Source organism: Musa acuminata, chromosome BXJ1-8 (assembly GCF_036884655.1).
Source record: "Musa acuminata AAA Group cultivar baxijiao chromosome BXJ1-8, Cavendish_Baxijiao_AAA, whole genome shotgun sequence".
NCBI lineage: Eukaryota > Viridiplantae > Streptophyta > Magnoliopsida > Zingiberales > Musaceae > Musa > Musa acuminata.
The window spans coordinates 2,034,320-2,060,700 of record NC_088334.1 but is presented as its reverse complement, the minus strand read 5'-3'; the positions used below and the strand labels follow the sequence as shown (position 1 = coordinate 2,060,700).

Below are 26,381 nucleotides of genomic sequence, written 5' to 3'. Positions count from 1 at the left end.
TGTTATTGGGACACTAGAAAAGCATCATCAAACTTACGACGGAACTCATCGAGGAGAATCTGTCGGTGGAGGATGGAGGACTAAGGCAAACTTACGGTACTCATCGAGTAGAATCTGGAATTCCAATCCTTTTATGGATTATGGCATTGGGGGCCTTCGCACTATCCTACAGTACAATTCCATCCGATGGAGGCTGCGATCGTTTATTATCTTCTTATTCTACTACGACTAATACTACTGTGATGTGTCTCGGAGAACAGATTAAGAAAAATATGGATCCGATGCATGGTTAAACCTCGTGTGATGGTAGTCATAAACCAAATGCTGCACCGTTGAGCTCCCCCTCCTCCTCCTCCTCCTCCTCCTCATCCGTCTTCCACAGCGAGGCAGTGCAGCATTCCCACATAGGAGGAGACGGCATCGACGAGGGCCATGCAGTCGTAGTACTCTCCCTGCAATCCTCGAAACTTCGTCCATCGATTGCTTCAGGCATGGCCATCTCGTTCCACGCCTGATCCATGGAGCACCAATCCGCACCCTGGCTGTCCTCATCGAGCCCCAGACTCATGCAGCTGCTACTGAGCTGACAACCCGCCGCAGCCTCCGCTCGCGGTTCGCTTCCGATCGGGAAATCATCAGCAGGTGACGTCGTCGTCCTCGAAGGCGAGAAGCTTCTCTTCTCTTCTTGTGCCCTCTTCCTCATGTGAGTCCTCCAGTAGTTCTTGATCTCGTTATCCGTGCGGCCGGGAAGCTTACGTGCGATTCGAGACCACCTGAGCGCGTGCAGACAGAAGCTACGATGATCAAAGACCTGATTCACGGTAGTGACGAGGAGCTACGGAAAAGGCGTGTACCACCTGTTTCCCCAGCGAGAATGGAGCTCGAGAATGAGGCACTCTTCTTGGGGGGTCATGCGGCCGTGTTTGAGACTGGGGTGCAGGTAATTAACCCACCGCATCCTGCAACTCTTTCCTGTTCTGTTGAGACCTGCAACAACATCAGACGACACACGGCATCAACCGCAAGCTTCCACCATTCTCCGATCCATCACCTGATGAGTGGCCACCGACCTGAGACTTTGGCTATGAAATCCCAACGACGTTCACCGAACAAGGCCGCAAACCATGCCAGTTGCAGGTCCTCCTGCTCCGTCCACGGTCCCCTTCGCATCTCCTCCTTCACCATCACCATTCTCCCCGCGCACATATATGTCTATTACGGAGGCCCTTCAGGTATCGCCGCTCTTCCTCTACTTCGTTTCTCCTCGCTGTTTCATATTTATTTATAGGCGATGTTCATCCTTCACTGCGCAAAATGCCTCGCAAACATTCGGCTTTCTTTGTCATAATTAGATCATAATAGCAACGACTAAAAGCACGGAGGGGATGAGATATGGTGGAGCTCACTGTGTGGTGCTCCTCTTCGTAGGTGAGGCATGCACACAGCTCATCCGTAGTTCTGATTCGGTAGCCGACGCTGGTACGGCTAACCCTTCGTCGCCGGCTGGGGCTCACGGAGTGGGACCCCGAGAGCAGAAATAGAAAGAAAAGGCCAAGGTTCTTGACATGTCGACATGGTGGTGCTTATCGCTATCCTGTTCCTCACTAACGTTCTCGCCTTGTCCTCCTGCCTGCTGGGTTTCACGGCGACGCCTCTAGTTGCCGGTGTCATCGATGGCTCTGCGGAAACATCAACCCGACGTGGTCTCTCCCGTCCTGCTGTGGGCGTGGCAGGTTGCACTTTGTCTCGGTCAGTGGGTGGGTGATATTTCATGTCAAGGATCACCATCGAGTGCCTCTTTGATCCAATCTAGTCTCCTCCAGGTACACCCCAAGGTCATATTAATGCCTTGTTGCATCCCACATCTTGTCGACTGGAGATATGATACCCAGATAGATATTTTCCTCATCGTCTTTCGATCAGATCCACAGCAATCCAGCGGCACTCTCTCTCTCTCTCTCTCTCGCACGCCATTGCGTTGACCCCAACAAGTATACAATAGACTGGTGCGGAACCCAAAGCAGGCGCGCCATGGATTATTCTGAGACCTAATCTCAATTTGGTACGGAGGCCTGACCATCTGGATTTGGTTCCTTGCTTCAGTTTGCGTGCTGTTCATGAATGCAGAGGCCTGTGCAGGGGACCACCTCCTTCCTCAACTTTTACGCCCATTTAAGATGGACAGACAGGTTCCTGGACGCTGAAGCCAAGCTCGAGGATGCACACATTGGCCGACTCAGACAGAGAAAGAGACTGTCATAGATTTGGCATTTATACCTCCCTATCAATCACTGGTTCGACTTCGGGCTTGAATGGCAATGCAGAAGAAGGGCCATCCTTCGGATGTGCTTAAGTAGAGGATCTCACAGTTTTCCGCCACGGGGAACTGCTTCTATCATTGCCGGATCATACACAGACCTGCGATCAAACACCTGCAGGACATTGTCGTCAAACAAGACTTCCCACTGGGCATGCGATGGGATGATGAGCGCATACGATCCATTAAATGAAGCCCATGGGCCGCCAGCCGCGTGCCGCGACTATTTGTCCGAGCCGCCGAACAGGAGACAGGAAGCACCGCGAGTCGTCGTCCGACACGCACACGACTTTTCGGCTTCCTGAATGAATCCCTTGCGTGTCACGCAGGTAACGGCCCGTATAAGCCATCGACCGCATTAGCCAAGACATTAACCTGTTTAGCCGTCAGATCAAATGGGCTTGCTGATGATGGGTTTCGATTCTCGTGACAGGGGCGTGAAGTGGCTCGGCTTGACCGAGCCAACAACTCTTCTCGAGGTCGCAAACGCACCGAAGCCCCGTTCGCAACGCCTGACTCCATATTTGTTGGTGGCTGCACCGCCCCATGACAAGAAATCCTCATTAGATACTGCTTTGCTGCTGCTCTCGACCCTCATCATCCATGGAAACATTGTGTTGTGCATGCCATGGAAGCAACAGCAGAAGCAGCGGCATTCTCTCCCCTACTAACCTTTTCCCTCTGCCGCTCTCTCCCTCTCTTCTTTCCTGCTCTGTATACTAGCCTTGCATGCCCGCGCTAGGCACGCTTCGCTGCTACCCGCATCCTGTCCCCACTCAGAGAGATCTGCTTTGTCTTTCTCCTCTCCTCTTCGCTCTTCTCCTGAGGAGCCCGGTGACCTGTCTCTCTCTATCTTACTCTGTATCTTCCTTTCTCCAGTTCAAGATTTCTTTGGTGTGCGCTGATCCTTCTCGGTGAGCTCTGGAATCCGGTTTGGGGTGGTCGAGTCGTGATCATGGGCCCCGTTAGAGGGTTCAAGAAGAGGAAGAGGGGGAAGACAAACGTAGCGGCCTCCGCGTCGACGGCGGCGGGGCAGGGTGGCGATGATTGGTGGGTTGACTTCTCAAGAAGGATTACAGGTGCCTCCCTTTCTTCCTTCTTGTTCTGCTTTGCTCTCGTTTGTTATGGCCATTTCTATTTCGTGGGATCGGTGGTCTCGAATGGGCAAGCTTTTCTTGTATGAGTTTGATCGTAGTCTTCGGCTTGTTAGATTGGGTTTCTCGAGTGCCTCTGGTAATGCATAAGGGCCCGAATTAGAATCTTGATCCTCTTCCAGTAATCGTAATGCATCAATATCATCTTGATTAAGGAGTAACAATGGTTAACATCTAGTACGAGAACACCTTCCGATTGGGGATGCTGGATGTCAATGAAGGTCATGTTCTTGGAGTGAGATGCTTCTTTTTGGCAATAATGTCGACCCTCAAGATATTTCAATCATCAAGGCATTTCGTGTTGTCAATAGTGGATTCATATCTATGATTTGGTTCTTTTTATGGAGTTTATGAAATCAAGAAAGGGGATGTCTTTAGAGTGATATTCCTGCTCTAATTGTCGGCTTATTATGTAATGCGAATGGTTGCTACCATAAAACACTCAATGTAGCAAATGATAATGCCTGAACACATGCTTGTTACAATATCTCAAATCTTAGAGGTGAATGTTAGACTGTTCGACTGATGAACAAACTAGGAATATCTTGTTTTGTTTGCATTATCGCAAAATCTACATCAGATGACAATTTCTTGATCTATTGTGTGGATTCTATGATCTCCGTGAAGCATGAGGAATTTGGTTTAGGGTTTCTTGTAATCATGGATTTATTTTATTTTTTTACATCGTGAAATCCTCAAAGTATGAGAACCAAACAACAGTAAATAGAAAGAAAAGGATTGATTGAAATTTGCCCTAAGGTGCAAGGACTAGTCTCGTAAAGAAAAGAAAAAACAATACCAAGTGATCATCTTTCAATGACTTATTAACATGCCATATTAAAACAAGAAAAATTGAAATTAGAAGTGTGACAAAAAAAAAAAAAAACCAAAGTGTTCAGATGCTTTCAACACATTTACCGTGAAGAAACACTTTAGAAAAACTTGCAAAAACCGATACCAACTGCTAGGCACTGGGTGCTGTATTCTGGGTATCATGAAGTACTTGTGCTGTGAACAGGCATCAAATGATGACACTCCTCTAATTCTTAAGCTTTGCACTTAGCAACTCATATCTGAAATCCTAGCATCTCAACAGCAGCAAGCAGAAAACTCCACTGTTCAATTTGAGTAGTCTGTGCTACGATTCAAGGTCTTGTGCTGTAGCACATGGCATTTTCTCTATCTCTACATAATTTGGAATCATCTTGATGCCAATATCATGCTTGAATCCAAGAAATTACAAATATTTTTCATGTTACAAACTTTTTGTATAAGCTTCTAAATATAGAGATAATGCCACTAACAAAGCTTTTACTTCTCTTAGTTCGCAATATTTGTATCCTAAAGTACTTCAACTAATGAGCACCAAATAGAGACTTCTTTGGCTCCACACTCTTCCCTTTCTATTTAGCAAAATGTCGATAAACTAGTTTTGGGCAGTTTATTAAACCTTGCTTCCGAGAAAAGAACAAGTTATGGAAAACTGATACCATAGAGGTTGATGGAGTGATTATCAGTGATGCCTTGGTCAACCCGACTTAATCCTAGGTTGTGTGCGCAAAAGTCCGAAGGCGATTTGGGTGTCCGCCGATAAATTGACCTGCAAGAAGACCTGTGTCCGGTTGGGTGTCCGACTCGGTCCCTTCAACGCTCAAGTTAGGGCCGAAGTGGAAAGTGGAGTCACGGGTGAACAATAATTGACCTGGGTAACAGTAAATTGATGGGCCTTTATAATAGGTTGGACTCAAGGGAATATTTTATGGTATGGACTGGATATTCCCTCCTGGGTTTACTATTGTTGTTGGGCCTAGGTGATTGCCATATCATTCGAGTCCCGCTCGACAGGCTGAGCTGGATGCCATGTGGCGAGCTGTGACTAGGGGGTGAGTTTTCCCCCTATCAGAGGTGTTGTTGGCTTGTGGTGGATTTTTTATAATTCCTCTTTCTCAAGACCGTCTTGCATTATAGTGGCCTCTTTCTTTTAGAAGTAGAGAGTAATTTGGTAATGAAAATGTTAAGAAAAGCTTTTCATGATGATATAAAAGGAGTTGGTGTTATCTTACTAGATATTGTAGTTGCTTGATTATGCTATAATGACTGGCAACCTCCCTAACAGCCTAAAAAACTGCCCAATATTTTGATCTTCTTCCACAAACAACACTTGAGTCTAAAAGGATTTCATGATGGTTGTGAGGGTTTAGATTTTTTTTAATGTCATATTATTGTCCATATTCAATGGATTTAACTAGAGGGAGCGAAAAATGTACTAAAGAACTGTCCAACTGTTTTTTGCATTTTCCAAGGGTTGTCTTTCCAGTAGGAGAGAAGACAAGTAAATCTGTAGATAATCATGGAAGGATAAAATATCTTCAGCAACTTCTCCAGTGGCCTAAATGGCTTATCTGTTAGAGGCATCCATGTGCTAAGCGAGATATGCACTAAGTAGTTAAATGGTTGAATGTTCTCAAAATTTGGATTTGGTAATGGCTCCCTGCAATTTGCCTCAGAATGCTGCTGCATATTTTGTTTCTGCTTGTGAAGATTGCTTGGCTGCATTTAGTTGATACTTTGTTTTATGTTGTTGCTAAATGAGCATTGTTTATTTATCATAAACATTTCGATTAATAGTTGATAGCTGAGTGATAGCCATACGATGGCTGTTGGTATTTATTGGAGGTATAGAAAGCGAGCTTTAAGTATTTCTCATGTAGTTTCATTGTACAACTTCAGTAAAGAAAGAATTTATATTTTTACTTGCTAGAAATAATGATCATGTTGGTATGTGTCAACGATTAACGTTTGGTTGAATGTTGACTCTATTAGATTTCTTGAACACTGTAGCTAACACTGTCACTTATCCGAAAGTTTCAAGCAAATGGAACTATTAGATATTACGAACTCACATAGATTTTGTCTGATTTCATCAACACAATCATGTACGACAAGAGCTGTGCAGTTGACTATGCAAATAGATTGGCCGTTGCTAAAGGATAAAATTTCCAAGTATATTACCATGGAGTGAATAACTTAGAAATGTGCCAATGGCCTCTACATGATCTTTATCATTAAAAAAAAAATTTCCCATCCAGTCAAAGCAAATTTGCGGTTGTCTTTTCATACTAAATGCATGTAGTCTTGCTCATCCTAACAGCAACATGTGTCAGATATTACATGAGGAACTTGCTAGATATCCAATCCCAAAAGAGGCAATGCTAACATATGTCAAGTAGAGTGTTCCTCAGAATTGAACGACTAAATTATTGAGATCAGCTTGCAACTATTAGTTTCAACATGGAGGGAATATCAGTTGCAGAACTCCTGAAATAGCATGTAACAATATATTGATTGATATTGCAAATTGAACATATGGGTTTAAAGTGAAGGGAGCTTTTGTGTAGCCTAAAGTACTTTGTGTTGTCTTTTTTCATGGGCTACATCACTACTCATTATGATTAGTCGACACTAGCATATATAGTTGTTTTCTTTATAAGCTATATATATATATTTATTTATTTATTGAAGTTACTTTTCGATATTGGCTTAAAAGTGCTAAAATCTAAGGACCATTATTTCTAACTGTTCAAGTCATCTGACTCGTCATGTTTAGTATTTCAAATGATGTACAATTGCCTACTATTACTTCTGCAAGACTGGTGATTCTGATAGCCATTTATAATAGATTACAGAAGTTATTGTTTGGACATCAGAAACTAATCTGACTTACTAGTAGTATGTGGGCATGCTTGATTTCAGTCGATGGGATATACTTCAGATGTGATAGGCAAGCTATCCTCTTAGATTATCTTCTATCTGAACCTTTTCAATGATATTGTATGAAGTATGACATTAAGATCCAGGATGCAGCAACGTTCAAGTGAAAGAAAGTTTGGGGGGATGCAATTGAAAACCAGAATCAAGGAAACCATAGAAACAACAAAGCATAGTTCTATGAAATGTAAATTTTGCACGAGTGGGAACTTTTAGTTTTCTCGTGTGTGTAATTTAATGTAAATTTATTAGCTCAGCAGCGTTATAAGATCGCCTACTCTCACTACAAGTAGTTAATGATGGCAGAAATCACAAGTGATCCATAACTTGCTTGGCAAGTTCTGTATGAATTTTAAAAAGAAAACTGCCTCTGCTTATATATTATAATGGATAATAAAATGCATTATTTTTGACTCTGTGGAGAGGTAAAACTGATAGTTCCTTTCCAAAGCAATTCATGGACATGCATTTATCGATGAATTGACAAGCAGCTTTAAAATGCTATTTTATGATGCTTATGAGATATTCTCGAACCATTCTTCATGAGTGCAGTGAACATTTTCCATTCTTGATGCTTCCAGGACACTTATCTGAAGAACCAAGAAAATTTGAGTCGGTTTTCAAGATATCAAGGAAAACATTCGACTACATATGCTCATTGGTCAGGGATGACTTGATGGGAAAAACATCAAATTTTGCTTTTGCGGATGGCAAATTTCTGTCTGTAGAAGATCAAGTTGCTGTTGCTTTGAGAAGATTAAGCTCTGGTGAGTCACTATTGAATGTTGGAGTATCATTTGGGATGAACCAGTCAACTGTCGCCCAAGTGACATGGCGGTTTGTGGAAGTTATGGAAGAGAGAGCTCTCCACCATCTCAAATGGCCAGCCACTCAAGAGATGAAAGACATTAAGTCCAAGTTTGAAAAGATCTGGGGTTTGCCAAACTGTTGTGGTGTCATTGATGCAACCCACATTATGATGTGCCTATCTACAGTAGACTCTTCCAGTAAAATATGGGTTGACCATGAGAATAACCACAGCATGGTGTTGCAGGCTATCATTGACCCTGATATGAGGTTCCGAGATATAGTCACCGGCTGGCCCGGGAGCATGAATGAGTTGCCAGTGTTACGCAGCTCAGGCTTCTTTAAAATGTGTGAGAAAGGCGCAAGGCTGGATGGAGACACGGTGGAGCTTCCCAAAGGTTTAGAATTGAGGGAGTACATAATTGGAGACTCAGACTTCCCCCTTCTTCCATGGCTTCTCACTCCCTACCAGGGGAAGGATCTTTCGGATGCGAAAACCGAGTTCAATAAAAGACTTTCTGCGGCCGGGGTGGTGGCACAGAGGGCATTGGCAAGGCTGAAGGCTATGTGGAAGATCATTCAGGGGGTGATGTGGAGACCCGACAAACATAGACTGCCAAGAATAATTCTCGTCTGCTGCTTGCTGCAGAACATAATAATTGACTTGGATGATGAAGTGAGGCATGAGATGCCCTGGTCTCATGAACATGACACAAGTTACAAGCAGCAACTCTGCGACATGGCCGACAATAATGGAGTCACACTACGAGATCAATTGTCCCAGTATCTGTCTTGTAGATTGCCACCTTGAGGTGAACGTTGAACTGCTTTCTTTCTCTCTGACCGTATGCCCAACAAAGGGTATTGATAGACGTCTATCGAACAGCGTTTGTTTTTCTTTCATCGGATTCGATGGCCAAGAGGCAGTTTGTTTGTGTGTGTCAAGTATATTGCCTCTTCCAATGAGACTTCCGGGATGAGCTAGAGTTCTCCATTTGCAGACCGTCAAGAAGGGAACAGCCCTTAAGTTTTGTAGGAGGGTATGCTGAACCTAAGATCGATTGGCAATTAGCAGGGAACAGTTCTCAGTCCTATTCACAGTTGACAGAAAACCTAAGAGCAACTCTACATTTGCCGAAAAGAAAGACTCATTTCATTAGTTTCTATTTCTGTGAAATCCTAATGCATTCAGTCTCTGTTTCATTACGATTATGATGACAATCTGCAGGTTGATGATAAATAATGGATTCTGACTCCTACAGCATCCTTTTCTGACTTAGTATTGTGCCTGAACTGTTAATTATACATGTTGAAGTCAAATCATCCTCACATGGAAGGGAACAATGACCATGTCTTCAATCCAGTAGGTCAGAATGAAAAATTATGGGTTGGCTTGCTTAGAGGCCATATGCAGTGTCTTGCAGAATGCATCATGACCGAGTGATGTTGTTATGTTGCACAGGGGTTACAGCCACACGAGTAGCTGCTGCCTTGCCTTTTCTTTCTTTTCCATATGAAGCAATACGACGACGTTGACTTGCCCAGCAACGGGGAATGTAGATTTCTGCCAAGCTCGCTATTCTTTCTTATCTTTTTGAGCAGCTGTTAGGATGCGGTGCAACAGTTGGGTACTAAACCACTGTTCTCCTGTTTCAGTCTGTGCACTCTGGTGTGTATTCGAGAACAGATCGATGTTTGACACTTGATCCAGAACATGGAAGTCACAAGAAACCACCACGGCAACATGGGATGATGACTCTCTTCATACTCGGTAAGTTTCGTCCCGATACCCAAATCCTTCATGTGTACACTCCCCCACTTCCTTCTTAAACAAGTCATCGACGGTGCAGTTCTGCTGCTGTTGACTGATTCGAACTTTTATGTTGTCCGAGGATAAGAAGAGCACTTGGTTTTCTTCCGAATCCACGACAGGATAAGAAGGCCACTTTTCGTTCTTCAAGCAAAAGAACCCAATGCCTTCATCGTCACCGGATGCCCCGCGATCGAAGAGGGAGGCATGCATGCATCCCAATGGACTTGAACTTGCCGCCTCCGGAGGATGATACGAAGAAGCTTGCAGATGAGATTCCCATGGTGAATTATTTGAGCTGATCTACCATGGTTTTGTAAGTTGCGTCACATGTCAAAGATACTCGAGGCCTTGGCAAGCGTGTTCCTGTTAGCGGTGCCAAAGATAGTCGAGAGACCACACGAGCTCAAACATTTTTGTCTTTTATATGGAGGAAAAAACCTTTTGTATTCTTGTGATATTTACCTTGTGTGTAAATAAATATCACACGTTGCTTCTTGGTCAAAAAAGGATTATTAAGGCACCAAATTGAGACAAATATTATGAGGATTAAAATTACAAGCACCCACCCACCCGGTCAGTTACCTACATCCGATCCCATCATCGTCTCAGGATCCACAGCATGCTGATCTCGGTGCTGCAGTACCTTCAGCAGCTGCTTGGTCTGGTTTGTTAATCTTGATTGTACGATCCTGATACCAACGAATTAATTAAGCTCCCTCCTCCCTGCCAAGAAGGGTACATTTCTGTTTTAACATCACAAATAACTCTTTCTACCTCAGGTTTGTTATTGCTTTCCGCAAGTCTTTGCTTGATATCTCCAGCTATCGAAAAGAAGACCTGTTCCACATTTAGATTTGTCTTTGCACTCTGGAAAATACATAAAAAGTTAATAGGGAGTAGAAAAGTAGAAACCACCACAAAATCATACAACTCAAAGCAAGCATGAAATATTACTACTTACCGTTTCGAAAAACTTGACTCCATATTCATCAGCAAGTGCTTGTCCCTTTGCAGTCGGCACAGTCTGTAAAAGCACAAGTTTAAACATCTTGTTGGCAGGAGGGGCCTGACCGACCAGAACAACTGGGAGAAAAAATATACACAACACCGGCTAAGATGGACCAGGGAAACATACCCGTTTGCTCTCATCCATGTCAGCCTTGTTACCGACAAGAATCTTGTTGACATTGTCAGAAGCATGTTGTTCAATGTTGCGGATCCAATTCCTTATGTCTGCATGTCGTGAGAACCCGACACCATGGGGATCAGAACAAAAATTATGTAAACACTAAGCTATATAGATAAAGCGTAGAAGGTGATTACTGTTAAAAGATGACTCATCAGTGACATCATAAACAAGCAAGATACCCATGGCACCTCGATAGTAAGCTGCAACAAAAGAAAAATAAGAAAGTTACTCCAGCAAAACTTGTAAGAAAACAAACCTATATCAAAAGATTCACGCGGTAAAATACCAAGTTCAAACGAAAAGAACAAAAAGAATTACCAGTTGTTATAGTTCGAAATCGCTCCTGACCAGCAGTATCCCAAATTTGCAATTTAATCCGTTTGCCATCCAGCTCAATAGTCCTTATCTTAAAATCAATACTGTGTACAGTCCAGGATATTGCAATCAGAGCTAAAACTTGTGAATATTGGGCAACAACAACACCAGTAAATGTCAATAAGAATATGAAAAATAATCTACAGTGCTTGAAACATAACCCACCCGATAGTAGTAATGAAACTTGTCGTGAAGGAGCCATCAGAGAAACGCAAAAGGAGGCAACTCTTCCCAACACCTAGAGAAGAAGTTCATGTCAAAGCTACCCATAAACATCTCAAAGACAAACTCTTGTAAGAACTTTCTTTTATTTCAATGTTAGTTGGTAAGACTGCACTTTGCTAGATATGACTGCATACTTTCTCATTTTCATTCTTTATCTTAGATAATGGAAAATTTAGTGCAAAAATAGTTACAATCAGTTGACTGAATGAATTTAGAGCATGCAATAACAACTGGGTTTTAAGTAACTAAATCGTTTCAACTACCTAAGGTACCAGCAGAGATGTTAAAACAACAAGTGGGCATTACTACACAGAATAACATTAATCCAAATGGTCAAAAAATTCTGTATATTAGGTCACCTGGTCCCTCTCTGGACAAATGAGTAGAGTGTAATCAACATTATTTAACCTTACCAGATCTCTAATAGCATAAAAAATAAAAATAAAAAATCTGTTCATACTTCACATTGCATTAATGTTTTAATCATTTTATCATATTAGACAGTGACAAACGCTTGGAAGCATATCTTACGTGCCAAGAAAAGTCCTCGTAATCTCCTTGAGCCCTAAGAGACCTCTTCAGTTGTAGTCAAACCGATGAACCAAGATTTCAGCCTTCAGGTGCCTTTCCAGGCTACAACTTTAAAATGGCCCTCATTAAACAACCAGAATGACTAACAAGAAGCTCTAACTTATACCGGTTTAGGATACCACTCAGACAAGTACAACAGACCATCAAAAAGTTTCGATGTAACTTGCTAAATCAAGAATCTCGATTTTTTTTACCTCAACTGGGGCACCAATAATGTGTATTAGTTTTGACGAAACTTTTAAGTTCCCCTTGAACATGCCCAAACCGCCTGAAACAGTTTTCACTCATTCCAATCAAGATCAATATTATCCCTAATTGTTCAATAAAATATACAAATTCTTGTTCCATCCTTTTTTGCAAGTTTGTGCATCCATCTCAACATCCTCTCTTCCATCAATTTCAAAAGGCCCCTCCAGATATCATATAATACTTCTAACTACTTCAGACTGATCTCCATCCTCTCTTCCATCAATTTTCAACAATAATCTCTTTGTTGAACAATAGATCCAAGATGTCCAAACACCTCTTGCAATGATGGCCCTTTCAACCACTGTGCAAATTTGCTCCTTGTGTCGAATAAACTTTACAACTTCTTCCTAATCCCATCTCCTCAATAGAAGCATATAAAATGTCACACGAAAAAGCAAACTTGAACATAATGTTTGGAGCAGTTACAATGCATTGCTTAAATATACAATTTTTTAACAAGGGAATGATCATAACAACATATTTACATGACAAAACAGAGACCTATTTAACTTTTAGGATTTGAATAAGTAGAATATGAAAATTGATTCAGCATAGTAAATTTACCACAATTACTCTAATCTTTACTGAATTTTACACCATCTTCATCAAAATAATCATTGTAGATCCTATTTTTCTTTCGGTAAGGAATAGATAGAAAGGATAGCACCAGCAAAAAGATTTATATATATCCAAGTCTCATCAACCACCTATGGGTTTCAAGATTCTGATCACATCTCTCATGCATCGGTCATGAGCACCCAAACTTTCAACATCCAAGGTCCTTGCACTTGCATATTGGACATATACCAGCCAACAAGAAAGAAGAAGATCATCATGGCTCTCATGCTGTAGACCAAAAGATACGTCTAATATAGTAAGTCTGAAAACTCATCCAATTCCAAACGTGGGTCACAAAAACATAACATCAAGAATTACAAGCTACCAGAAAGATTGGAAGCTGCTTCAAATCTGTTGGAATGTCTAGAATATCCACAATAATAAGCATCTCGCATCAAAACATAAACAGACCAATTTACCATACTTTCTTGATCATAAAAAAGGTTTGCAGGTTATACAACAAACTCGATGACAAAGCATCCTACCGGAGAAAGAAAAGGCAAAAAGAAAAAAAAAATCGATTATCTTTCTCTTAAGAAATAGTAGAAGAAAGGTGAACGCATTGGAACGTAGGATGGAGCATCAAATGATTGACTTGGGATGCCGTACCACAAGAAACCTAGTGCACTGCGCCAGTCAAAAGTATACGATCCAACAAGATCTAGCTCCCTTATTGTGTTCGACACAAGTAAACGAATTTCCCAAGTAAGACATGTTTATCTCAAATGGCTACCGATCCGTAACCTCCGGTAGATCCCTAGAAAACCCTTTTACGACGATTCGTTCCAAACATACCGAAACATCAAATCTAGTATTCCACGAATCAAGAAGAACTTCAATCGCTAACATTCGTCGGAATGAGAGGGAAATGAAACCCTTACCGCTGTCGCCGATCAGAAGAAGCTTGATGAGGTAATCGTGATCGGCCCGTGCTCTAGCAGGTGGAACGGCCATCGTAATCGCGACAAATACCGAAACAAAATAATAATAATAATAAAACAACCGATCAAGAAGTCAAGAAACCCTAACCCTTCACCACCGCAGCAGATCCCCCTTCCCTCCCTTCCTCCTGAGGAAGCAGATAACAACCCAACCGGCCGAGACGGAATAACCGAGGAAACTAATCGTGAAAAGGAAGCAGTGAGGGGAAAGAGGAGAAAAGCTTAGGAGAATCCTCTATTCGAAGAGGAAGTAGAAAGGCTTTGAGATGGGGAGACCGAAGAGTGTCGATTGGGAGACGCAGAAGGGGAGGTGTCTCTCTCTCTCTCTCTCTCTCTCTCGCTCTCCCTGTGGCCGTGGGGTCGGCCGTCGAGATAGGAGAAAGAGGAGGTATCGGAAGAGTCAACCGTACCCCGTTATGTTATCTCTCTCTCAGTTCCTTACCTTCGCTTACTACCCATCGTCGACTAAGCCAGGCTTCCTGTGAAAATGTGGGACCCACGAGAATTCTCGGAGGCGGCGGGCAGGAAAAGTGTGGTCAATTTATTCCGTACTAATTTAACGGAGGAGCATAAGAAGGGTCGGCATGAATCCATCCATATTTGCCAATACGAGCACGAGATAGGCGACGATTCCAAAATCGACAGTTTCGATTCTTCGATCGACATTAAAAATTAGAATCAATTCGATAAGAATCGATTTGGTAATAAAATTGGAACCAGTGATTTCGATCCGATTCAAATGGTTTGGTTGTCAAAAATTTTTATTTTTAAAATTAAAATTTTAAAAAATAATAATAATTATAAAATTAAAATTATTAAATCGATGGTCCGATAGTTTCAATTTTCTACATGGAGCTAAATGTCTTTCCTATTGTAATATCATGATGTGGCGACTAGGTGAAGGTTATGTGTCAACTAGATGGAGGCAATGTATCGGATAAGTGTCGATTGGCCGAGGATGAGATGTTGATGGTCGATCCTCATATCATTAAACCCCCGTTATCTTTCGTCTCATGTTGGATGTTTCTTAGCTGATTTAACTTCATCATCGTAAGGTGCTTCATGAAATATTTGATCATGTTATCATCACATATTGCTTCATCGTCAATTTGAGTAAGACGGACCATCGAGCAAACAAACGGCGTGAGTGAGCGATGGACCGTCGTCGCTCGCTCACGCCGGAGATTGATCGCCGAAGAGCACCACCGTGTCTGCCTTCATGCCACGTGCACAGCTTGTAGTTCTACGACAACATCAGAGGTGATCGTCGAGTGTTGGCTGCTAAACTTGATTTGATCCCAACAACTGTATTACAGGAATGTAATAGACCATATAATCCTAATAATGACCACCGAGCATCTTTAAAATTGGCAATGTGTTAAAGAACATGAAGATAATTGAGAATATATGCACAATACAATGATTTGTCGGGTCAAACTGAACAATTCATTAATTATCAAGCAAAGAATCTCTTGTCATTAACTATCCTTCGCGTCGTCGATGATGTACCAGAGATTGCAAAACTGCAGTGCAATTTGTGCAGCTCCTCCTCTTATATTCGGTTCTGTGTCATTTTACATCAAGAAACTGTCATTGTCCCTTTGTCCATCTGTTCCCCGTTTGGGTTCTACTGACATGCTCACGATCAAGTTCCTGTTTGATCTCAGGTGATTGCTACCAGTAATCTGAGCAGGAGCACTCTCCATCTCCAAAATGGTGAAACCTATAGGGATCCCTCAGCACAATCTCTCGTCCAACAGCACGGCTGACCAATTTATACACCAAATGACAATCCCCACAAACTCGAAGATTCTTAAAGACCCTCACTGTAGATCCTTGCGGCAGGTCCATCAACCCAAAAGCCAGGGCAAGTTTTTCACTGTGGTTCCAGAGGTTATGTTCCTTCTGTTCTTCATCGGTGTCATGAAGTGCAAAGGAAGTGTCAGCAACATAACCCAATTTCTTGATCAGTTGCAAAATCTCATCCAACTTTGCATATATTTGATTTGCTCGTGGGTGAGTCCTGTCCCCAATGCCGAATGCACTAACCTGATTCTTCACCTTAATCCAACTGCAAGCTGGTCTTTTTTTCAAATTGATCGACTCCATCTTCCTTCTCAATCTGTCAACATCTTCCCACTTCCCATTGGTGGCACATACATTCGATAGAAGTACATAAGCCGAATCATCCAACGGGTCCAGTTCAAGAAGACGCTCAGCAGCTTTACTGCCAACATCAAGATTTCTGTGAATCCTACTCGAAGATAACAAGCTGCGCCATATGAGATCATTTGGAGCAACGGTCATGTCCTCGATAAACTGCACAGCTTCGACAAGTCTTCCTGAACGTCCTAGCAGATCGACCATACAGACACAATGTTCTGTACCCGGGGAGATACCATACTCCGAGGTCATTGACTTGTAATAAGCAAAACCCTTGTCCACCAATCCTGCATGATTACATGCAGATAGGAGGGAAACAAAGGTAACATAATCAGGTCTGCATCCAATTTCTAACATCTCTCTGAAAGTATCCTCAGCTTTATCAAAACAACCATGTCTAGCATACACTGATATGATGATATTCCATGATTGCTGCGACCGCTTCGTTGGCACAGGAATTATCTTTGACACATCATCCATCTTACCACATTTTCCATACATATCCATTGTTGCATTGATCACGTGAAGGTTTGAGTCAAATCCAAGTTTGATAACTAGAGCATGTAATTGCTGCCCTTCCTCTACCGATGCCAAGCTTGCACTAGCTGCGAGGCCCCCTGACAGGCTGAACTGATCAAGTTTGTTTCCAGCATGTTGCATTTCCATGAAGAGCTTAAAAGCATCCTCTCCTTGACCATGGTGAGCTTTGGACGCAATCATAGCATTCCACGAAACCGCAGTCTTGCTTTCTAATCCATCAAATATATATATGCTAGAATCAAGATCACCACACTTTGCATACATCGTGAGAAGCGAGTTCTTAACAAACTCATCAGATTCTAATCCGGTTGACAGTGCATGAGCATGAACCGGCTTTCCGTACTTCATCAGATCACGAGGATCTGAAAATGCCCCCAGGATATTGACCATGGTGATATAGTTTGCCCTAACCCCAGCTTTTCTCATCTGGTTGAACGCTTGCATTGCCTCCCTTTGTTCTTCGTTCTCTACATGTCCTCCGATAAGTGTGTTATATGTAACCAAATCATAATTGGGCAATGCCTGCAAAACCCACAGAGCTTCTCTCATAGCCTTGCACTTGCTGTACATGGTTATTAAAGCATTACCGACCACCAAATTTTCTTTAAGTCCTAGAAGAATTATGAGTGCATGAATCATCTTGCCGACCAAGAAGGATTCAGGACTTGCGCATGCAGCAACTGCAGTAGCAAATGTCACATGATTTGTTTCTTTGTTTTCCCGAAGCAAATAGCTTAAAAGCCTCAGTGCATCAAACGATAGCCCACTCTGAGCATAGGCAGAGATCATTGTATTCCAGGAAATTAGGTCCCTTTGTGGCATGTGACAGAATAATAATTCGGCAGCTTTATGCTTACCTGACATCGAGTACATATTGATAAGAGTATTATTCACAGAAACAAATAGGCTGAGACCATTTCTGATGCTTAGAGCATGAATACCTCTTCCCCAATTCAAGTATTCCAAACAAGCACAAGCTGAGATCAGACTGGACACAGTCATGGCATCAGGCACCAATTCATGGTGACGCATATCAGAAAACAACTGCAAAGGTTCTTCACAGGCTCCCTCATGCAAGTACAGCGTTATCATAGAATTCCATGTTATCGTGTCTCGTTCTGTCATCCGTTGAAATAAATTTTCAGCATCCTCTCTTCTTCCCAGGTTTCCGAATAACGTAATCAGAGCATTTGCCACTGAAACTTCAGTCTCAAATCCACAAACCACAGCATGTCCTATGACTTGAAGGCTCACCTTCTTGTCCTCGAGCAATCCGCAAGAACTAATCACTGTCGCAAAAGAGTTCTGATTGCATACCACGCCTTCCAGTCTCATTTCACGATAAGCCCTCACGGCTTCCTCAGGGTACCCATTAGCTGAAAAGCCCACCATCAAAGCAGTCCATGACACGACATTCCTCTCAGGCATATCCCTGAAAAATCTACGAGCATCAAACACCATTCCACGACTGCCATACATATGCAGCAGAGAAGTTCCAACATATAGATCGGTCGCTAACCCAAGTTTCAATGCAAAACCATGAATCTCGAAACCTCGAGTGACCATGTTCGTCCACCGGTTGCAAGCGGTCAAAAGGCTGGCGAGCACAAACCCATTGGGCATCACGCCATCGTCTCTCATCCGCCCGAACAACTCAACAGCTTTGGCGAACAATCTGACACGGATGCAGCCTGAAATAGCAGTATTCCACGACGAACAATTTCTCTCAGGCAAACGGTCGAACAGATAGAACGCCCCCACGGCGTTACCGTGTTGAAAACACATGTGGATGAGAGTGTTGCAGTGGAACAGGCCGAGGCTGAGGGAGCGCCTGAGAGAGAAGCAATGGATTGCTCTACCGGCGAAGGAGTCGGTGACCGGGGCGAATCCGAGCCGCGGGAAGAGGGAGATATCGGCGTTCGGGTGGCCGGCGAGGGCGCGGATGCCATTGGAGGCGGGTTCCGCCGAGGGGCTGAACGTGGAGAATCTTCGGGCGGGGAGGCGGCGGAGGGAAGCAGTCCTCTCGGGCCACTTTGCCAGATCGTCGGCTGTGATGTAGTGCGCCCGCTGCTCATGAAGAAACGAGAGGAAACGAAGACGGCGGAGAAGGTCATATTATAACGGAAGCCCTCTTGGACGTTAATGGAAATGTTATGGGCCCAAATTAAAGCCCACTAAAACCGGATTGAACAATAGGAATACGGGCCGGCTTTCTTGACATCGTTGGTCCGGATGCTAATTTGGGCGGAGGCTCGCAGTCACGTGGATCTCTCGGCTTTTCCATGTAGTCTCTCCAAACGAGTGCTCCCCTCGTCAGCAATGAGATCCTTAGAGACCAAGCAACTCTCTCTCTCTCTCTCTCTCTCTCTCTCCAACCCCATCGTTCAGCCATTAACCCTACCGTATAAAGACACCATGGAAGAAAAGAAACGAATCCTTCTTCCTACTCCATTCCTCTCTTTGCCACCACTTGTGGATATTTGATTCTCCACCTCCTTTCACATCCTTTCGTCTTCGAGAAAGATTACTGGAAAGAAAAGAAGATGGTTTTCTCCTCTGTCCCAACCTATCTGGATCCACCTGAACGGAACCAGGTGTGTGTTACTACCTTACTCTTCTTCTCTTCCTTGTAAGCTTAAGATTACTTTGGCTTCTTCATCGAAAAGAAGGAGATAATCGCGTTCTTTTCCTTATTTTTCTCTCACTCTATGGCACGTTTGGCTACAGAGCTTTCAGTTTCTGGCCGCTGCAGGCGGAGGCAGCGAGGCTTCTCAGCTCTTCCCGTGGTTGGAAGCGCAGGGAACAGAAGCTGGTGTGGCAGCTGCAGGGTCGGCCAGGCCTATCTCCATGGCAGAACGAGCTCTCCTCGCGAAGATCCCACAGCCCGAGCAGCCGCACAAGTGCCCGCGGTGCGACTCCAGCGACACCAAGTTCTGCTACTTCAATAACTATTCCCTCTCGCAGCCCCGCCACTTCTGCAAGACCTGTCGACGCTACTGGACCCGAGGCGGCGCCCTCCGAAACGTCCCTGTGGGCGGAGCCTGCCGTCGCAACAAGCGGAACAAATCCTCGGGAAGCTCCTCCAAATCAACCGCCACTACCTCCACCGCTGACCGTCGGGCTGGTACCTCATCCTCATCCTCCACCGCCGCGGGCGGTGGTAACGCCGAGCGACCCTTCTTCTCCGCCATGCACACTCTCGTCGATCCGGCAGGGTATCAGGTAGGAAGGAGCAGCCTGGGTGTCGGGCTCGAGCGGTGGAGGAAACCACAGATCCAGCAATTCCCTTTCCTGGGAGGACTAGAGCCACGACCAGAGCCGCCCGCGTACCGTCTCAACGGAGAAGGCGTAGTTTCGGCGAAGATAGAAGACAACTCCCACGAGCTACGTTTGCCAAGGCAGTGTTCAGATCTTCTCGGAACTGAGCAATACTGGAGTGGTGGTGGTGGTGAAGGCGGCAGCACCAACAGCGGAGGTTGGGCGACACAGCTATCGGTATTCAGCTCCTCAACTAAGAACATCTCGTAGTTTTCAGGTCATGACCTGAGCCGAGCTTTTACTGTAACCTAAGCATTGGAACCCTATTTTTGCCATGGGTTGGGGAAGGAACAACTGGAGTAGTCAAGGAAGAAGAACATGATCACTATTCCATGCATCTTTCCTTGATGTATACGAGGAAACTTGCTTATTACTGGAATCTCAAACGATGGCTGCTCAAGCGTTGGAAGACTACCAACAGCCTCAATGGCATGCAATCAAAGAACTCGGTCATGATGCATGACGAGGTTTCCTTTTATCTTTTCTAGAACTTTGGAGCCTATTCTTTGACTGTTTCGGCATCTTTTTTGGACTTCTGCCCCTCCAAAATTTACTGGAATCTATCTACGCCATCGGGAATCCCAACTCCTTATGAAATTCTAGTTTGATTTGCTTTCTTTAGTTTTGGCTGGTGCAGTTCTATTCTTTTGACATTCGGTATACAGTGAATGCGCATCCCAAAATAAGGTGGTCGTCGTCGTCGTCGTCGTCGTCGTGTGAGAGACAAGTAGACGAGCAGTTTATCTGTGTAGGTGTCGTCAGATCATTTAGACATTAGGGTTGAGTCGAATCGAATGAACTAGGTAATTGTTCTTTTCTTGGTTATGAGCACACTCTAGTAGTGCACTACATGTTCATGTAACTTCCATGCAACCAGAGAGAGAGATTTTTTTGTACTGCAAACTATCATGACGAGCACATAGAAAGAGCAAGTGTGACCTTTGAGAAGATACAACACAACCCATTTGACATGCAACATTTATTATGGTGATATGATCTCAAATAGTATCATAATTCATTCACAAAATAAGCATCATGAAAGCTTCAACAACCTCTTTCAGTGTTCCAGTTGACAACAGGCATCGCTGAAAGAGAAAAGTTGAGCTCTGGGTTAACCATCAAGACAGTAGTCGACTCCACCTATGAGATGTTGTGCGATCCACCTAAGACGAAAAAAAGAAGTGGGAGGAAGAGCACCATTATCGTTCCACTCTATCTATCTATTGCGCCCTTGAACCGCCAATAAAAGAGGAAGATAGTTCAGATGTTGTGTAGATTGCATAATCCTTTACAGCTCGAACCAAATAGAAAAGAAAAGATATAATAACGATTTTCCAATGTGAATCTCAAGGGAGGAGATGGGAAGCTTTTTAGCAGAGGAAGCTTATGGTCCCTGCTTTTTAATTATCCACTTTAAAGGAGCCAGTGATTCTGGTTGAGCTCAAACAGAAGAAACACGCACCTTACAAGGTATAAACAAAAAAGAGTCGAGTACAATCCGATAACGCACAGTTTGACGATTAACCAACACCATTTCAAAGATAGACTTGAGGTACGTACAAACGTAGATGCATGCATGTATGTATGCATCCCCTTTCTTCATGAAACCTACGACCATTGAACGAACTACAGACCATCGAATCTGTCATTTTACATTGTCGCACAGTTGCCAATAGAAACATCTAGTAATAGGATTTTAAAAATAACATGCCACTAATAATTACTAGAGCAACACAATCAGTTAAAAATTTTGATTAAGCCGACAGAACATTCTCGCTAGTAATAGCATTTTAAAAATAGCATGCCACTAATAATTACTAGAGTAACACGAGATAAAAGTAAGTTAAACATTTGATTAAGACGACAAGGCATGCGGCTTCCAATGCATCATAATGCGTAAAGAAGATTTGGCAGAAGGTTTATCTGATCACATAAAAGAAAAAACTAAAAGAGAACAGACACAAACCAGGCTTGATTCCAGCAGGGGGGATCATCATTTCTTCTTTTCACTCACTCCAGCAGACCTGCACATGGAAAAACCACATGAGAAATTAAAAGATGAGGGATAATATTATTGTAATCATGCTAAGTTGAATTAAATTTTGGACTCTTTATCTACAAAAGAACTTATGCTTGTTGATGTTTGATATGGCCCCAAAAATTCTATCAGGAGCAGTAAAATCTATGTATATCCATAAATAAAGATTGTCATAGATCATCCTAATGTTCAAAGGTTGCTGGTTTGGTCAACTTCACAGTGATCATTTAGGACAAGAGAGAAACAATATAGTTTCATATAAAGGGTAGTATTGAGATTTTTCAGAAATAAGTAGCACATTAAATATTATATCGACAGAGCTGTGATGGATTATGCAGTAAACTTTTCCTTGGGAAAAGATTGTAACATCAACAAACAGAATATCTCATTCAGAATTGAGCCTCAACCTCAACAAGGGTAACAAAAATTATATTGCACGAGTGCAAGTGTAGTTCATGATAGATCAGTATGTTTAGTTATATGTTATGATAGACGGTTAGATATGAAAATACTACAGCTTAAAAACTTAACAAATGAGCAAAAATATCCATAAGACAGTGATAAAAGATATGAAGGTAAAGATCAAAAATGGAAAAATTCCTACAAAGACAAATAGGTATCAGACCATCAATGCGTACAGGTGAAGCTCCAGTAGAGTAAGTGGAGTCAGAAAAGTTACCCTGCTTACAATGTTATCAGCTAACATTTTCCATGAGCATTCAACTTGAGGTGCTGGTTGACCAAATTAGGCTCCCAAGAAAACTACTATAGCAAAACTCCATAGAGGCTTAAATCCTAATTATTCGCCCTATAAGAGTTAACTCAACCTTAGCTCAATGAGCTTAGCTTGTGCTAGAGTTCAGCAACAATGAGAAAGGCACCAAGTTCCATCAGCTTGTAAAGTATGGAAGCAACAGATACATAGAAGAAAAGGGGACATGATGAAAATAAAAAACAGGAACACAAGGATGAAGGGAAGTGAGTGGAGGCTGTCACAATTAGGGGAGATAAGCAAGGAAACTGCATAATTCTGATCCAAACATCACATTGAGCAGCTAGCCTGTAACAATCCCTCGAATATAAGAGGCCTCAGCCACCTTACAAATTTAATCTTCCAATTACAATCACTAGCCATTCAAAACCTAGCCAAGTCTACACCAGAAATGTGTTTACCATTTCTGGTGTAGACTTGGCTAATGAACATATGAAATGGCAATCAAAGGCCATTTACCTAGCTGACAATTAAAATTTTCATACACCAACCATAAACATCTATCCTCCCAAAAGAACCAACTATCCATCCCAAAATACAAAATTTATTGGATAGTTATGCTCGCTTAACTCAATGCTGCATTTTTTAACAAGATATAACAGCCTTATTTGGTTACTCTTTACATGCAAATCAACAACAATTTTGTGATGAAGCAAAAAGAGTCATGCACCCAATTCTACTTAGCCCATTGGGCTACATGCCTCATCTTGCAGTTCATTACAACATTATGAATAAGCAACAATAGTTAAATTTAGACCAGTTGTGTCTGAAAAAAATGCAGAGAAAAAAAAACAGCATTAAAATTAAGATGCTTTTCTAGAATTTCCAAGTGTTGTTGAAGTCTGATTATGTATCAAACAACAAAGGGACAGATGTCCATGATGTGAAATACAATTGGAATGGACAGAAAAAAATTCTCGATCAAATCATTATAACAAAATTCTCTGATTTTATTTGTTGCCCTATTCTAACAACCAGCACTGTTCTGGGCATGAATAATTAGATTTAATTTAAGAACAGATAGCTCATGTTACATTTAGTTATCATCAAAAAGAAATAAATAGCATGTAGATTTAGATTTTTAAAAAAAGCCCCTTACCTCATCTTCCGGAGAACATTAGCCATCTCCTCTCTCTTCTTTTTGGCTCTCTTGTGTGTACCCAGCTTTCTCTTAGCAACTTTCAGTGCACGCTTGTCCTTTCCAACTTTCAACAGCTCCGTAATCCTCTTCTCATAAGGTGCAAACCCAGCCACTTCCCTGATCAAGTTCCTAACAAAATGCACCCTCTTGCTAGTTTTCTGCATATGATTGTCCAACAATGATCAGTTTTACAGCATAAAATTCAAGCAAATATAAACTTAAGTGTATGTAAAAAATAAAGAATTTTTTGGCCTTTCCTCCTTTGAATATAATCTGAAGACTGTCAGAAATTCTGACTCCTAAAAAATTCAACATATAGTGAAGAGAAAATAACCACAATTCTGAATTAAAGAAATAGCCTAGCTACCTCATTGAGGCATAGCCCACTGATGTTTATCTTGGACTCACTCCTCTTAAATGGCTACCTCAAATGAATGAACTGTTTAATTAGACAACCATTTCATCAATTTGAGGCATAGCCCACTGTTCCTCTTGAACAGTTTTTGAAGCATAAGGGATACTCTACATTAGAATTCTATATCACAGATGTCAGTGCTTGTGTGCTACTTCAAATGACAAGAAATGTAGATGGAGTTGATCATTAACAATATGATAAAAGTCTCTTGCTCTGAAGTATATCATCATCATATGCTTCAACAATATTGTGAAAGACTCTACAGAACGCACCAGAAAGAACTCCTGCCAACTAGAGTTGCTAAACCACCATGTAGCTCACTAGTTGCCATAGAATTCTATACAACTTGTCCAAGTAATCTAACAGAATGGATCAATCACTGACTCCTCTTCATATAAAACTTACCCTTCAACCTCTTCATGCATTAATTTCTTGATCGTTAATATCCCATCTACGAAAAAGACCATCTAAGAACGGAAAAAACATAAACACCCGCAATTTCCAACTATATCAGAAATGACTGTCAACAAGAGATCAGAACCTCCATCTCTCGGGGACTTCAGATTCATACCCCTTTTCTGCTGGAAGGACGAGGGGGCAACTCCCTCCTGGTGACGATGTGCCCCTTGTTGAGCCCAACAAAGAGACCGGTGTTCGGCTGAGGAGGGGCCATCTCAAAGCCCGGCGAGAGAACACCGTCCGCTACCCACTAATAACAAATGAAAAGAAACTAATCAGGTTCCAGAGAATCTAGCAACGACAAGATCGGCATCTAAAAACACGCAAGATCAATCGATCAAAGCACTTACAGATCAAAACCCTGTCGAAAAATAACAGAAAAAATCCAATTCAAATGTGCACTCAAAAGAACAATCATGAATTCAAGAAATGCATGAGGCGACAGCAAAGTAAATACGCGCCAAAACAAAAGAGGAGGAAACGTGATCCAAAAGCGATGGCGTCTTACCCCCGACTCGGAGAGGAAGAAACCCTAGCGGCCAACGACGTCTAAAACCCTGGTGGCGGAAACGAGGGACCCTATAAATAGGGGCACATCGGAAGCCATAAGGAAATCACAAAAACGAAATTACCTTACAGCGACTGTGGACGTTCGATCAAACTTATCATGTTATGGACGGCTGTGATTCTTAGTTGGGTCGGGGTTCGGTCCGTGGGCTTTCATAAAAACGAGCCGAGCCAAAATTGGGCCAATTTAAAATGTGTGCAATTCATTTAATGGTAGATATTGACGAGTTACTGGAAAATAGCATCAGATTATGATACATTAAAGCATGCCGAGGAAACATGAACCAAAATGTTGACCAATTAATTTTGACTTGTGCATTGTTCTTTTGTGAGTATTACAAAAAGGAAGCAGAAAGGCAAATGCCTTTTCATTTATTATTTCAATTATTTTTTTCTTTTTTTACGGATGTCATTCGGACTACCAAAATCCAATGCAGTAATTAAAGCCTATTTCTTTATTATTTAGCACATTACTTGCCCAAGAAAACTCCAAGAACTGAACAATGGTTGATCGTCATCCAAATTCTAATCCATGAGAGAGAGAGAGAGAGAGAGAGAGAGAGAAGTAAAATTTGATCTTTGTATATATCATAGCTACAGAACGCACATACAGCAAGCATCACTTGGCACCGGCAACTTCTGCTTTAGTCTTCTTAGCCACCGGCGCAAATTCGTCGAGCTCCCGACTCAGGTGGTCGAAGCCAGTCTCCCGCTCTGTGTCAACTTGGCCTGAACTCCTCATCTTCCTCTTCAAGTACAGCATAGGAGGAGGCTTCCTGGGGGCCGCAGGGCACTCGAGAGGCACCGGAATTTTGTGCCTCGGGGACGTCGGTGTCAGATAACCATCATCATCGTCATCTGCGGCGGCGGCAGCAGAGCCATCATCACGTTTGCTTTGTTTTTCTTCTTCCTGTTCCATCT

The 26,381-nt window shown here is 42.5% G+C and overlaps 6 protein-coding genes across 8 annotated transcripts; 2 read left to right on the top strand and 4 right to left on the bottom strand.

Moving 5' to 3' along the window:
• Window positions 1-103: 103 nt before the first annotated feature.
• On the bottom strand, window positions 104-1,206 carry LOC135585322 (myb-related protein MYBAS1-like). The gene is made up of 3 exons (XM_065194615.1): window positions 1,071-1,206; window positions 858-987; window positions 104-773 (listed from the first exon to the last, which is right to left on the bottom strand). Exons 1-3 carry the CDS (start codon window positions 1,204-1,206, stop codon window positions 311-313), a joined length of 729 nt encoding a protein of 242 aa, XP_065050687.1. The 3' UTR covers window positions 104-310.
• Window positions 1,207-1,823: 617 nt separating this feature from the next.
• On the top strand, window positions 1,824-8,947 carry LOC135680586 (protein ALP1-like). 2 transcript variants are annotated; one of them, XM_065194612.1, is made up of 4 exons: window positions 1,824-2,062; window positions 2,140-2,646; window positions 2,751-3,396; window positions 7,821-8,947. In XM_065194612.1, the coding sequence occupies exons 3-4, from the start codon at window positions 3,273-3,275 to the stop codon at window positions 8,855-8,857; spliced, it is 1,161 nt and encodes a 386-aa protein (XP_065050684.1). In that variant the 5' UTR covers window positions 1,824-2,062; window positions 2,140-2,646; window positions 2,751-3,272; the 3' UTR covers window positions 8,858-8,947. The 2 variants fall into 2 exon arrangements, with proteins under 2 accessions (XP_065050684.1, XP_065050685.1); XM_065194613.1 differs by having other exon boundaries at window positions 1,824-2,646.
• A 1,403-nt stretch (window positions 8,948-10,350) lies between these two features.
• Window positions 10,351-14,498, bottom strand: LOC135680587 (ras-related protein RABE1c-like). Of its 2 annotated transcripts, XM_065194617.1 has the most exons (8): window positions 13,988-14,497; window positions 11,589-11,661; window positions 11,367-11,467; window positions 11,183-11,248; window positions 10,995-11,092; window positions 10,821-10,883; window positions 10,634-10,726; window positions 10,351-10,548 (listed from the first exon to the last, which is right to left on the bottom strand). In XM_065194617.1, the coding sequence occupies exons 1-8, from the start codon at window positions 14,058-14,060 to the stop codon at window positions 10,465-10,467; spliced, it is 651 nt and encodes a 216-aa protein (XP_065050689.1). In that variant the 5' UTR covers window positions 14,061-14,497; the 3' UTR covers window positions 10,351-10,464. The 2 variants fall into 2 exon arrangements, with proteins under 2 accessions (XP_065050689.1, XP_065050688.1); XM_065194616.1 differs by having other exon boundaries at window positions 10,351-10,726; window positions 13,988-14,498.
• An 823-nt stretch (window positions 14,499-15,321) lies between these two features.
• On the bottom strand, window positions 15,322-18,864 carry LOC135680582 (pentatricopeptide repeat-containing protein At3g24000, mitochondrial-like). Its single transcript, XM_065194609.1, has one exon. The coding sequence runs from the start codon at window positions 18,533-18,535 to the stop codon at window positions 15,722-15,724; it is 2,814 nt and encodes a 937-aa protein (XP_065050681.1). The 5' UTR covers window positions 18,536-18,864; the 3' UTR covers window positions 15,322-15,721.
• A 240-nt stretch (window positions 18,865-19,104) lies between these two features.
• Window positions 19,105-20,678, top strand: LOC135680583 (dof zinc finger protein DOF5.1-like). The gene is made up of 2 exons (XM_065194610.1): window positions 19,105-19,344; window positions 19,478-20,678. The coding sequence occupies exons 1-2, from the start codon at window positions 19,294-19,296 to the stop codon at window positions 20,276-20,278; spliced, it is 852 nt and encodes a 283-aa protein (XP_065050682.1). The 5' UTR covers window positions 19,105-19,293; the 3' UTR covers window positions 20,279-20,678.
• A 1,173-nt stretch (window positions 20,679-21,851) lies between these two features.
• Window positions 21,852-25,525, bottom strand: LOC135680584 (large ribosomal subunit protein eL36x-like). Its single transcript, XM_065194611.1, has 4 exons — window positions 25,402-25,525; window positions 25,006-25,143; window positions 23,978-24,177; window positions 21,852-22,092 (listed from the first exon to the last, which is right to left on the bottom strand). The coding sequence occupies exons 2-4, from the start codon at window positions 25,105-25,107 to the stop codon at window positions 22,062-22,064; spliced, it is 333 nt and encodes a 110-aa protein (XP_065050683.1). The 5' UTR covers window positions 25,108-25,143; window positions 25,402-25,525; the 3' UTR covers window positions 21,852-22,061.
• Between the last annotated feature and the right edge of the window lie 856 nt (window positions 25,526-26,381).